Here is a 14,813-nt window from a genome sequence, read left to right as displayed (position 1 = left end):
GTTACTGCAACACTGTTCCAAAGTGTCAAGCCTACAGAGCCGGAAAAGTTTACACAAAGTGTTTTTGTTTCATGTACATTTTCAATAAAATTTTAGTTTAATCCTCATTCATATTTAATCCTGGACACACATTTGTAGCGTGTTTGAAAATATTAAAATTTCACATGAATACCTGCCCCGTGTGTTCCTCAATGCTGCCTCAGGAACAAAAAAAACAGCTTGGACTAGTACTCCCTGTTTTCACTGTTCTCCCATTCTGGCTTAAACTACATTTAGGATAATTTTCCTGGAAAAGACTAATTCTAAATGGACTCTGCAGACCTATGCCATCACCAGCTTGCAGCTGTACTAGGTACAGCTGCCCTCTTGGTGGAGTTTGGACGTGACCTGCTTCCAGCCATTATGCACAGCAGTTGAGAACAGGAATCCACTGGCTTCCTTTCCCTTCTTCATGATGTGGTGGGTCCACCTACCCGTCTGTCCATGCCCCAGTCCTCACTCCTTTCCCTGGACTAGAATTTATTGGAATGCACAGTGGTGTTTCAGCCGCCCAACAGAATGCAAAGCAGGAGACACCGGTAGTGTTTCAGTGGAAAAACCGGTGAAGAAATTAGTAATAAAAATTTGGTGTGAGGTCAAGACCTCCTTCCTGTTGTGTACATTCTGCAGTTTCCCAGGAGCTTCCTCCATCTCCACATCCCAACCTCAGGTTGACAGAGAGGAGGGAACTCCTCTGGACCCTGCACCTCTCTGATGTGGCAGCAGGTCCCACTGAAGGTAACGGAATGGAAATCCCAGTTAAGCAATGAGTCTCTGTTAGGCCTAATCATCCAGATAAATCCCTCACAACACAGAAGGTGGCTATTCCGATAATCCAGTCTATTAAAGGCCTCCAAAGAGCAATCCAGGCAGTCACGTTCCCCCTCTCTATCACTGTAGGCCTGGAGGTTAATTTCTCTCAATAGTCCATCCAATATTCTTTTGAAATCCTTCGACCTCTGTTTTCAGCACCTGATGTTTTCTGTTCTGATCCTGCCTGACTTTTGATGGGATAATGGGAGAGAATTCCCCGATTATGCCAGGAAATGTAAGGCTGGCACTCTCATTTCAGGAAGCAGGCTATTGCTATATTTAGGTGAAGTGATGGCCTCGTGGTATTATCACTAAACTATTAATCCAGTTAATGTTCTGGGGACCCAGGTTCAAATCCCACCATGGCAGATGGTGGAATTTGAATTCAATAAAACATATCTGGAATTAAGAATCTACTGACAATAATGAAACCATTGTTGATTAGTAGGAAAACATATCTGGTTCGCTAATCTCCTTTAGGGAAGGAAATCTGCTGTCCTTACCCGGTCTAGTCTACATGTGATTCCTAGACTCTGCAGTCCTGTGTCATCACCAGCTTGAAGCAGGTATAGAGGGATAGCTGGCCTCAGAGCCACAACAATGTGATTTATTCTCAACTACTCTCCAGCAACTAGGGATGGGCAATAAATGCTGGCCAGCCAATGATACCCATGTCCCATGAAGGAATAAAGAAAACAAGTTGGGTCTTGCTGAGGTTTCACACACATCACCTGCCTTTCCCAATAGTTGTGTGTGATCTTACGCCACATATAGGGCAGGTTATGGGACAGAGGGTGGGATGAAAAATAATGGGAGTCATTTGCTGCTCTTTTAGAATCAGACCAGGATTGTTTTTAATCCTTTGTTAAGTCCCTAGTAATTCATAAAGGGAGATCACATAGAATGGTGAAAAGGACCATAACGGCAATCTGTGCACAAACATCTGTGCGCAGCCTCTGGAACACGAACAATTTCAACCCTGAATGTGATTTGTTCCAAAACTATAATAATTAATTACCCAGTTAACTGGAATAACTTTGAAATCCCAAATCAGCAAATATGTACAAAAGTATTAATGAAAGCAAATAGAAATAAACCTACAGGGCATCATCGGGAAAGTTTATTGTGTTGAAAACCATTCCGCTTACAACCAAATGCATTTGAATTTGCATAAAATACAATTTCATGGGTGAGGAAAAATTCATCAGGGAAGCAGATACCGATATAGGGGTCTAAGTGCATTGCATTAAGGAAATGCAGTGATAATGGATCTAAAGTGTTTGTGTTCAGGGTAAACACTAGCACTTAATGATCCGTCACAGCATTTGGGATCATTTTATTTTCAAAGCAGCATTCGTTCTGAAATTCAATCTCAGAACAGTTCCTGACAACTATACCAGTGTTAGTATATTTTTCAAATGCATGTAGGGGGTTAAATTGGATGGTAGGTGTAGCTACATCTTACCTTATGGAATGTTAATATGATGTCTGACATTTCCCCACATAATGGGGGCAATTCCCATCAATACTCATAGAATCATAGAATCCTACAGTGCAGATGGAGACCATTTGGCCCATCGAGCCTACACCACCCAGAATGCCACACAGACCCTATTCCCATAATCCTATTTACCCTAGCTAGTGCCCCTGACACTAAGGGGCAATTTACCAATGCTAATCCACCTAACCCGCACATCTTTGGAGCACCCAGAGGAAACCCACACAGACATGGGGAGAATGTGCAAACTCCGCACAGACAGTGACACAAGCTGGGAATCGAACCCAGGTCTCTGGCGCTGTGAGGCAGCAGTGCTAACTGCCATGCCATTGTGCTGTCCGCACGCAGGAACATGACAGAAAATGTCAGAAGACATTGGTGATGAGGACCTAGCATTGATTATCATTTGTGAAAGATTGTTCCAAACTTCTATTACTTTTTCTGTGTAGAATTATTTCCTAATTTCACTCCTGCAGGTCTGGTTCTAATTTTTGAGAGCTAGCCTTCTTAGACTCCTCAGCCAATGGAAATAGTTCCTCTCTATCTGTTTCCCTTAACTTCTTGAAAAAGTCTTTCAAATCAGACCCTAACTTTCTAAATTCCAAGGAATGAAACCTGGTTTGTGTCATTTCTCCTTGTAATTTAAACCCTTGGAAGCTGTATTCTAGAATCAACGTCAGACCTGATATCATGAATGTCTAACATAAAATACTGCAAATTCTGGAGATCTGAACTGAAAACAGAACAGAGTTCCAAAGAAGAATCATATGGGCTTAAAATATTAACTCTGTTGCTCTTCCCATGGATGCTGCCAGACCTACTGAGTTTTTCCAGCACTTTCTGTCCATCTCTTTTATCCACAACACATGAGACCTCTGAAGAACTCCAATAATTAATTAATAATTGATTAATAATTGATTTCCTTTTCACAAAACCATGTTGACTCTGCTTTGAATTTTTCCCAAGCGCCTTGCTAAAACATTTTTAATAATTGCCCGTACTCTTTTCCCTATGGCAGATGTTAATCTAACTGACCTGTGGTTTCCTACTTTCAATCTCCTTCCAGTTTTGAATAAAATAATTACATTTGTTATTTTCCAATCTAATGAAACCTTCAGAAAATGAAATCCAAGGCATCAACTATCTGATTAGCCACTTCTTTCAAGACTCTAGGTTGAAGTCCATCTGGATCAGTGGATTTGCCAGCCCACAACCCCAACAATTTGCTCAATACCACTTCCCCAGTGATTGTAATTTTCCTGAGTTCCTTCCTCCCTTCCAGTTCCTGATTTACATCTATTTCTGGGGTGGTTACCTGTGTCCCCTATAGTGAAGACAACTGCAAAATGCCTGTTTAACTCATCCGACACAGCCCTACTTTCCTGTACTAATTTACTAGGCACACTTTCTATAGCACCAATGTTCATTGTGTTAACTCCTTTCTTGTTTTAATACCTATAAAACTCTTACTGTCCATCTTTCTATCACTGGCTAGCTTTCTATCATAGTTTCCCCCCCTTATTAGTCTTTTTGTCATTCTATGATGTTCTTTATATTCTTTCCAATTTTCTGACTTGCCACTTGTCTTTGCACAAATATATGCTTTTTCGTTATGTTTAATACTTACTGAACTTTTTTAGTTAACCGCAGATGATGGGCCCTATCTTTGGAATGTACCTATCCTCTGTATCCTGAAATGTCCCTTTAAATGTCTGCCACTGTGCAGGCAAAGAGAATCTGGAAGTAATCTGAACGTTTTGAGCCTTCACACACGTTGTGTTAATGACAAACAAAGACTCAGTTCAATGCAAACAAAGCAGGTCCCCACAATACAATTTCTGTACCAGGCAGTACCAGATGTATAAAATATCCACATCAAATAAATGCACGATTGCCAAGGATTTTTCTTCGGCATTGTTGAACCTCTGCAATGCTAACAAAACATACAGTGCCAGCTTCCACCTGCACACTGATACCCAGCACCCAGGCTTGCTGCCATCTCTCCTGACATCGCCACTACCTTTCAATTGGCAGACTGTTTGTACACCATCCAGTACTGGATGAGCAGAAATTTCCTCTGAGTAAATATTAGGAAAATCAAAGCCATTGCCTTAGGTCCCAGCCACAAGATCTGTGCTCGATTCCCCAGTAAGAAGTCTGACAACACCAGGTTAAAGTCCAACAGGTTTATCTAGTGGCAAGCACCACTAGCTTTCGGGGCTCTGTCCCTTCGTCAGGTGAATGGGGAGTTCTGATCACAAACAGTGCATATAAAGGCACACAGTCAGCTTATAGAATACTGATTATATTGCAAGTCTTCACAGCTAATAGACTCGCATTCTAATCAGTATTCAGTAAACTGAATGTGTGTCTTTATCTGTCCTATTTGTAATCAGGACTCCCCACTCACCTGACAAAGGGGCAGGGCCCTGAAAGTTAGTGGTGTTTGCTCCCAAATAAACCTGTTGGACTTTAACCTGGTGTTGAGAAACTTTTTAATGTGTTTTCCCCAGTCCAACGCTGGCATCTCCACATCTCATTTCCCCAGCCAATGTCTGAGATTGCACCCAATTCTCAGGATCGTTACTATTTCGTCTAACTTTATAGACTTCTTTAACCTCATACAATCTTTCACTTCCTTTGTTAGTCATAGTTCTGACGTTTGGGAGCTTTTTTGTGCCATGAAGGAAAGTATTGTTGCTATAAACTATATTATAATTCTTCAGTGAATATCCATTGCGAATGTACCGTCATTCCCTTTAACTTATTTTTCCAATCTGCCTCACCTCCTTTCTTCAGCTCCAGATTGAACTGAAAGAGAAAATGCTGGAAAATCTCAGCAGGTCTGGCAGCATCAGGAAGGAGAGAAAAGAGCTGACGTTTCAAGTCCAGATGACACTTTGTTAAACAGCTTTGACAAAGGGTCATCTGGACCCAAAACATCAGCTCTTTTCTCTCTTACAGATGCTGTCAGACTTGCTGAGAGTTTCCAGCATTTTCTCTTCTGGTTTCAGATTCCAGCATCCGCAGTAATTTGCTTTTATCCAGGTTGAAATACTTGACTTTCAAACAGAATGGTCTGTAACTTCACAGCTCCCTAGTGCCAGACTTGGGGGCTACCTCAAAGATGCACTGGGGAATCTCCTCAGAACCCATAGAAGGGTTCATGTGGCAAACTTTCCTCTGGGCAACTGCGATGGGAACCACCTGACAAACTGATTTAAATTGCTAACTTCTGCCAGTGTTACATTACTAGTTAGGCTGAAAGTGTTTGAAGAAATAAAAACACTTGTAACTTCAGCAAAAACATTTTAAATACCCAGACTGATCCCCTCACGGGAAACCCTGCACTCTCCAGATGGCTCACTCCCCCACCACCCCTCCCAACAACTACTCACCCCTCCCACACCCCCATTGGGATTCCTCAAAGAACAAGGAACAAAAAAAAACAGCCCGGGAAACAGGCCCTTCGGTCCAACGAGCCCACGCCGCCATTTTAACATTACCAGTCCCCCCCTCCACCCATGTCCCTTATCTATTGTTTATGGCATTACTTTAGGGAAACTAATTTAGGGACAATTTATTACCTCCAATCAGCCTAATAGCACATCTTTGGGGTGTGGGAGAAAACTGGAGCACCCGGAGAAAACCCATGCAAGCACAGGGAGAATGCGCAAACTCCCACAGGCACTGGCCCAAATCCATGTGTCTGCACAGCAAACAGTGATAGTCACTGAGCTGTCGTCTTGCCCAGCATCTGGTCCAGTTTAAGCACACACTAACGACATGAAGCACTAGGCCAATCTCGAACATTCAAGAGCAACCCTAGTACGACCCATCGCGTGTATGCCCCTCGTTGGACAACAAGGCGGACCAATTTAAAACCTGTGAATTAAAAGAGAAAAGCATTAGTATCATTCCACATCCTTTTATGTTACCAGGGACGTCCCAATGCTAATGAACCTTATTTAAAACAATCTCCTATATCCTCCCATCTCCAACCCACTCATGTGCCTGTCTAAGTTACTCTTAAACAACTCCAGCGTGCCTGCCTCCACCACCTTACTTGGCAGAGCATTCCATACCCCCACTACCCTCTGTGTGAAAAACCTCCCTCTAATATCTGCGTTATACCTCTCCCCCCTCACCTTAAGCCTGTGGCCCCTCGTAATGTGTGTCTCTAACATAGGAAATAGCTTACCTCTGTTTACTCTATCTATACCCTTCATAATCTTATATACCTCTATTAGATCCCCCCTCAGTCACCGTCTTTCAAGGGAAAACAGCCCCAATTTGCTCAATCTTTCCTCATAACCCAGTCCTTCCATACCAGGCAACATCCTGGTAAACCTCCTCTGCACTGTCTCCAGAGTCTCCACGTCCTTCCGGTAGTAAGGCGACCAGAACTGGATGCAGTATTCTAAATGCAGCCTAACCAATGTTCTATACAACTGCAACTTTGGACTCCAGCTCTTATACTCTATACCCCTTCCTATAAAGGCTAACATACCATAGGCTTTCTTCACAACCTTCTCCACTTGTACTGCCACCTTCAAAGACTTGTGCACTTGCACCCCCAGGTCCCGCTGCATTTCTATACTCTTTATAGGCTTACCCTTTATCATATAACTCCCCCTTTCATTATTCCGGCCAAAATGCATCACCTCACATTTATCAGGATTAAACTCCATTTGCCATATATCTGCCCAATATACCAGCCTATCAATACCCTGTTGTATTGCCAGACACTGCTCCTCACTGCCCGCCAATCCAGCCATCTTAGTGTCATCTGCAGATTTGCTGATCACACCACTTACTCCCTCTTCCAAGTCATTTATATACACTACAAAGAGAAGAGGTCCCAGTCCTGAGCCCTGCGGCACACCACTAGTGACAGACCTCCAGCTAGAAAAGGACCCCTCCACTACTACTTTCTGTCTCCTCTTAGCAAGCCAGTTCTCAACCCATCTAGATACCTGGAGTCCCGCTTTTGCCCACAGAACCGCCTATCAATTCCTTTAACCCTCCCATCCCCCACCACCATCTCACATCCAGCCCCCTTCCTTCTGTCTGAGGCATTCTGGTCTTCCTTTCTTACCCTTCCTACCCCAGTTGTCGCCTTACCCCTGATATCTTGAGAGACTACCTCTGGGGTAGTCTTTGGACCATTACTCCTCTTCTTTTTCCCCCTCCTAACAGTAACCCACCCATCCCCCCTCCAGGCTCTGGGATCCCCACGTGACTGTGGTTCCTATTCATTATTGCCTCATTCTCCCTGACTAAAAATAAATCTTCCAGTCTCAGCTCTAATTGCCTAACCCGGGCCCTCAAACGCTGCAACTCCAGACATTTGGTGCAGATGTGGACTTTCGGGAGACGCGGTGGCTCCAGGAACTCCCACATATCGCACCTAACGCAGCTGACGCATCTCCCCATGGACCCTGCCATTTATTTGACCACCCGTAGAATTATGGACACAAACGGAAAACGGGAAAAATTGGACTAGTAGCTCACCTTGCCTAAGCCTGCTCTTGCCTAAGCCCTGTGAGCCAAAGCCCTTGCATCACTCACTCTCCACCTACCTCACCCCACTGCCCACTCCCGACGCTGCCTGCTGTCTACTGCAGCCTTCTTTTTGTACTCCCGTGCTCCCTTCCCGACTGCCCCCGCGCCTAGCTCCCGCTACGGAAAGCGAAAACAAACAAAAACCCCATGAACCGGCAATACACAGAAGAAAGAAAAATCCATCTCCTGTACAGGACTCCCCCCACTCCGCCCACAAGGGGATCACATTGAAACCTACAAAAATATTTACAGGAATACACAGGGTATTCACAGATACTGGTAACACATTTCCCTTTGTTGAGGAGTCTGGAACCTGGGAACACAATATCACAATAAGGGGCAAACCACTTCAGGGAGAATTGATTTTACTCAGAGGATTGTGAATCTTTGGAATTCTCTTTGGATCCAGGCTGGTTTGAAGGCCTATCTCGATTGTTGGGGTCATTAGCCCACCTGCCAACTTCAATCTAATGCTCTCTATATCTCAATGGAAGCCTCCCCACTCCAGCAATGGCTGGGCATTGCCCCAGCACTCACCAGGGGACAATATCAGGCAGCAATGACAGGGACCAGTCCCTGGATACTACCAAGCTTCACCCTGTCCTCCCTAGAAGCTGAACATAACTGTACACCCATGGCATGTCCTGTTCATCAGTAACCTGTTGTAAACCCCACTGACATGATGTCACATTTAAATCCCAATTTCTAAATCTTACAGATTTTCCCAGCCCAATTTTGCACAGTTTTACATACATTATAACATTTTTTTCCAATGTGAAAAGTACTCTAATGCATCTCACCACTTGAACAGTGCTGGACAGAGTAACTGTCAAATTAACATATCATTACAGAGACCCACGATGAATCACTGTGGTTAAAACATATCTACATGAAAACATGCAACATCTAATAGTTGTCTCTAACCTGGTATAATTCTGCCTTACCAACTTCCTCCTAATAAGTAGCAAAGTGATGGAAGGTGGCATTAATAATGTTATCAAATGAGACCTACTCACCAGTAGATTTTTTACTGACATTCTGTACAGTGTCCACAAGAACACCTCTGTTCCAGATCTCTTTGATCCATCAAAGCAGTTTGATTAAGTGGTGTCATTGCCATTGGAATCAATATCTATCCCTCACTTAGTGCATTGTGGCTGGAGTAGGTACCATCTGTAAGAGACACTTGTCCCAACTCATCTAGTTTAATTCAAGATCAGCTCCTTCCTCCCTAATTATTAACACTAAATAAGATGAAAGGTGCAATGTTATGAGAACACAATTATCTCCAATTTCCCCTGCAAATTAGATGCAATCCTAATTTGGACAGATATTACTGTTACTCCAACATCATTGGCTCAGAATACTGGAATTCCAGCAACAGAGAAGAAGACCTGCTCAAGGCAACTAATTCCGAGAACAATTATAAAAAACTCAAAAACGCTAACTGCATTCTGCATATATGATTAATTAATTCCATATGTTAATGTGTTTATGATCAGGAACGGGATACTATATTGTAATCTTGCTCAGTTTCTTTGCATTTTCAAGGTGTTCCACCACTTACTGGCTCTGGGACAATCAAAATAATTGTTGATGACATTAATGACAACACCCCAGTCTTTACCCAGAGTCAGTACACTGTCACCGTGAGTGAAGCAGCCCCCATTGGACTAACGGTCTTAACGATCCATGCTGTCGATCCAGATGCTGGAGAGAATGGACAGATCAGGTATGATGCCATCACAGATATGCTATCACATAGATCTACCTGAGAAATATTACCTGCTTGTGAAAATCTGAGCTCTTCCTTTAATGGTACCTTCGATCCATTTTTCCATCCATTTGTTCAGAGAATCCCTACAGTACAGAAGGAGATCATTCGGCTCATCGAGCCTGAACCAACAACAATCCCACCCTATCTCCGTAACTGCACATGTTTACCTTGCTAATCCCCCTGAAACTAGGGTCAATTTAGCATGGCCAAACATCCTAACCCTGTGGGAGGAAACCAGAGCACCCGGAGGAAACCCAGCAGACACATGGGAGAATAGGCAAACCTCACAAGCCGGGAATCGAACCCGGCACTGTGAAGCACCAGTGCTAATCACTGTGCCACTGTGCTGCCCCCTTGTTAATTTGGCAGTATCAGCTTCAATAATTAATTAATCTTTAATGCCTTTCAGAGACTGAGGGCAGGATTTTTTACCCTTCCAATGGGAGTGAGCATAAAAGCAGGAGAACACGGAAATCTATGCTGCATCCAGACTCATAGTTTGCCATCCCCCATTCCCGCTCACGGCAAATTTGACAGAGGCAATATCATTAGTGAAGGGCAATTGCTAAATAGATGAAGGCCTGTTGTCAGAGATAGTGTAGAATTTTCTCAATGACCTACAGCCCACTGTGGTCAAAGGAAGTCCTGTGGAAAGTCTCCACCCTCTACAATGATGGCCTGACCTCTGGAGAACTTTTGAATTTAAAGGCTAAAATGTTGGAAAAAAGCACTTAGGTCAAGACTCGCTAGACTCAGAGAATGCATACAGTGCAGAAGTTGGGGGGCAGAAGCCCTACTCTCCACCAGTTTAGCAGCCAAATACAGCTAGTGATTTCATTTCATAGCTACTGGGATCCTTTAGAAAGATATGAATAGCACCATCTGTAAATACTTCATAGAAATTTACATTCTAAACACACAAAGGAGAAAGGAATAGAAAATAATCAGTTTAGATAAAGAAGAGACTTGTTGGAGGAGTGACGTTGGCAACTGAAACAGATAAGCTGAATGGTTTGTATGCTCTACACCCCAGTTTTATGTGGTCGCTTCAAAACATTTTTTCAGATTTGGACTAAGCTTTATAGTGCACGTTACATTGATGAGAATCCAATTGATTTTGATATCAAGGCTGCTATTTTAATAAATCCATCCTTATAACTTTACTCCAATTGAACGCTTATCATTCTCCTCATCTCAGCATTACTGGCCTTCAGATGATTGGTTAGCACATTTTTCAAGACTGTTCGGTTCAAGCCAATAAAAGATATGCTTTGGAATTGGCTTCTTTGTTAATTTCCAAAGCATACACACACACACACACACATATGTACACATACACACATCCACACATGTGCATATGCGCACATGTACACACACATGTATACACAGACATACACACACGCACACACTTATACATGTAAACACTCCCTCAATCACATTCATTTACTCTTTAATCTTTTTAGATTCAGTAGACTGATTTAACTGTTTAACTGTTGCTTATAGCCTTCAACCTACAGGCTACCACCTGCTTTTTGTTGACTAATGCTTACTCATATTAAGAAACCATTTATGATTCATGTAGCCAAATGTATCATTATATTTTCTAAGGAAGATGATGGCATTTCATTTTTTATTATACATGTTGTCATGCATATAAACTGTATCATCACTGCACTGATACTTTTCGGTTTACACTGCAGAATCTTACAGATGATGCGAGTTTTCTGTTCCCAACCAGACATATGAATATAAAATGGGCCCCAGTCATGGATAGTGAGCAGGAGTTTCACTCTGCCACAACTCCACCCATTTTTTTACTCGGTTGATTTGCCAACATAATTTCTATTGGCCAGTGAAGTAACTGTGGTAACTAAAGGCAAATGAGATATTAAAGGCATGATGACATCTTACATCACATTTTCCATCCCACCTGCCTCAACTGCAAGTCGTCATATTCTCAGCTACATAAACTCTGGTGTCAAGGGTATCTCGACTCTGGAGAGAAAGCAGAACTGAATTTAAAGTGCCTTGCTTCTAGATTGAAATGTGTTTTAGAATCCTTATAGATGTTTTGAGTTTGCTGTTTTCATCTTGGCATCATTAATCTTTAGCCAAGTACTGAGTTGTCACCTATGACTGATTCAATTGGCCCTGATTACCTCTGATTGCGACCTTCTACTGTCCCTCTTCGTTTCTTTAGTCAGTTCTAAGATTTCTTCCTCCTCAGCCTAATCTCCTCAAATAGCAGATTGGGATTGCAAAGCAGGGGGTCTTTTCCCCGTAACCCTGCTTCCCCACATGTGGGTAGGAATCATAAAGATTCCTGCAACCAAAACACTTGGAGGATGCCTGACCCTTTAAGCTGTCGCACATCTTTAAATCCATCCTTTATCCACCAATGGTCAAGTTCTAAATCAGAGACATTTACAATGTCCATGGCAATTCCAAACTGCAGGGATATTGACATTATGACAGATTCTAAATGCCATTCTCACCCCACCATAATGTCATCCCCAGCGGTAAATCCGGGCAACTACCTCCAGAATATAAAGTAGTACGGAAGTGTAACTTCTACTGAAGAGTATTAAGGGAACAGAAAAGGCTATTGAAATTGTAAATATTACAGCTAACTTGTTCAGATTGTACTCATTTCATTTCTAGTTACTCAATGGAGCGTGGAGAGTCCCTGTTCTCTATTGACCCAATCAGCGGGGAAATTGTCACTACATCTGATTTGGACCGAGAAGTCCAGCCAGGTTATACACTGATTGTTCTAGCAACTGATAGGAATTCCACACAGCCCTTCTCCAGTTCAGCTTCGGTGTTTGTCATGATCGCGGATATAAATGACGAGCCACCTCAATTCCTCAATGACCCCTACGTCGCTAACGTCCCAGCAATTCTACACGAAGGTAAGTTCCGAAAATGAATTTACATGTTGATATGAAACAAAGACATTTCCATAACCGTGGTCTCACGTTGCTTCTGTATGGCTTTGTGATATTAATCTCTTCACAAAAATAAATTTAATCCTTGTGTACCGTGTCTCTAACATAGAAAGGAAAATTATTTTCAGGCATTTCCAAGGGATTTAGTGAGAAATGAATTCTGACCCGAGGGAGAAACCAGATTGGTAATTGGTAAGGTCTCTTAAAGGAGGGGAGATTGGTGCAGTGGCAGGACAGTGAGGGAGGGATGTGAAAAGATCAGGAAGGAAGTGATTGAAAGGTGGGGGCTGGGAGTGTGGTGGGGCTGGGTGCTGTGGTGGGAGTGTGGTGGGGATGGGTGCTGTGGTGGGGCTGGGTGCTGTGATGGGAGAGTGGTGGGGATGGGTGCTGTGGTGGGAGTGTGGTGGGGATGGGTGCTGTGGTGGGAGTGTGGTGGGGATGGATGCTGTGGTGGAGATGGGTGCTGTGATGGGAGTGTGGTGGGGATGGGTGCTGTGGTGGGAGTGTGGTGGGGATGGGTGCTGTGGTGGGAGTGTGGTGGGGATGGGTGCTGTGGTGGAGATGGGTGCTGTGGTGGGAGTGTGGTGGGGATGGGTGCTGTGGTGGGAGTGTGGTGGGGATGGGTGCTGTGGTGGAGATGGGTGCTGTGGTGGGAGTGTGGTGGGGATGGGTGCTGTGGTGGGAGTGTGGTGGGGATGGGTGCTGTGGTGGGAGTGTGGTGGGGATGGGTGCTGTGGTGGGACTGTGGTGGGGATGGGTGCTGTGGTGGGGATGGGTGCTGTGGTGGGAGTGTGGTGGGGATGGGTTCTGTGGTGGGAGTGTGGTGGGGATGGGTGCTGTGGTGGGACTGTGGTGGGGATGGGTGCTGTGGTGGGGATGGGTGCTGTGGTGGGGATGTGGTGGGGATGGGTGCTGTGGTGGGAGTGTGGTGGTGATGGGTGCTGTGGTGGAGATGGGTGCTGTGGTGGGAGTGTGGTGGGGATGGGTGCTGTGGTGGGGGTGTGGTGGGGATGGGTGCTGTGGTGGGAGTGTGGTGGGGATGGGTGCTGTGGTGGGGATGGGTGCTGTGGTGGGAGTGTGGTGGAGAAGGGTGCTGTGGTGGGAGTGTGGTGAGGATGGGTGCTGTGGTGGGAGTGTGGTGGAGATGGGTGCTGTGATGGGAGTGTGGTGGGGATGGGTGCTGTGGTGGGGATGGGTGCTGTGGTGGGAGTGTGGTGGGGATGGGTGCTGTGGTGGGAGTGTGGTGGAGATGTGTGCTGTGGTGGGAGTGTGGTGGGGATGGGTGCTGTGGTGGGAGTGTGGTGGGGATGGGTGCTGTGGTGGGGATGGGTGCTGTGGTGGGAGTATGGTGGGGATGGGTGCTGTGGTGGGGATGGGTGCTGTGGTGGGAGTGTGGTGGGGATGGGTGCTGTGGTGGGAGTGTGGTGGGGATGGGTGCTGTGGTGGGGATGGGTGCTGTGGTGGGGATGGGTGCTGTGGTGGGAGTGTGGTGGGGATGGGTGCTGTGGTGGGAGTGTGGTGGGGATGGGTGCTGTGGTGGGAGTGTGGTGGGGATGGGTGCTGTGGTGGGAGTGTGGTGGGGATGGGTGCTGTGGTGGGAGTGTGGTGGGGATGGATGCTGTGGTGGGTGCTGTGGTGGGGATGGATCCTGTGATGGGGATGGGTGCTGTAGTGGGGATGGGTGCTGTGGTCGGTTCTGTGGTGGGCTGGGTGCTGTGGTGGGTGCAGTGTTGGGGATGGGTGCTGTGGTGGGTGCTGTGGTGGAGATGGATCCTCTGATGGGGATGGGTGCTGTAGTGGGGATGGGTGCTGTGGTGGGTGCAGTGTTGGGGATGGGTGCTGTGGTGGGTGCTGTGGTGGAGATGGATCCTGTGATGGGGATGGGTGCTGTAGTGGGGATGGGTGCTGTGGTGGGTGCAGTGTTGGGGATGGGTGCTGTGGTGGGTGCTGTGGTGGAGATGGATCGTGTGATGGGGATGGGTGCTGTAGTGGGGATGGGTGCTGTGGTGGGTGCAGTGTTGGGGATGGGTGCTGTGGTGGGTGCTGTGGTGGAGATGGATCCTCTGATGGGGATGGGTGCTGTAGTGGGGATGGGTGCTGTGGTGGGTGCAGTGTTGGGGATGGGTGCTGTGGTGGGTGCTGTGGTGGAGATGGATCCTGTGATGGGGATGGG

General features: G+C 45.4%; 1 protein-coding gene across 2 annotated transcripts in view; it reads left to right on the top strand.

Annotated features, from left to right (window-relative positions):
• Positions 1-14,813, top strand: part of LOC145349090 (protocadherin Fat 4) — a 174,709-nt gene that overhangs the window by 71,186 nt on the left and 88,710 nt on the right. For both annotated transcript variants that reach the window (XM_080197421.1, XM_080197420.1), the window contains exons 6-7: positions 9,467-9,647; positions 12,354-12,604. In XM_080197421.1, coding sequence (XP_080053547.1) covers positions 9,467-9,647; positions 12,354-12,604 — 432 coding nt within the window. The remainder of the gene's footprint in view (positions 1-9,466; positions 9,648-12,353; positions 12,605-14,813) is intronic.

The sequence above is a fragment of the Carcharhinus amblyrhynchos genome, chromosome 10 (genome assembly GCF_965287045.1).
Source record: "Carcharhinus amblyrhynchos chromosome 10, sCarAmb.v2.hapA, whole genome shotgun sequence".
Classification (NCBI taxonomy): Eukaryota; Metazoa; Chordata; class Chondrichthyes; order Carcharhiniformes; family Carcharhinidae; genus Carcharhinus; species Carcharhinus amblyrhynchos.
This window is presented reverse-complemented; position numbering and strand designations above follow the sequence as displayed.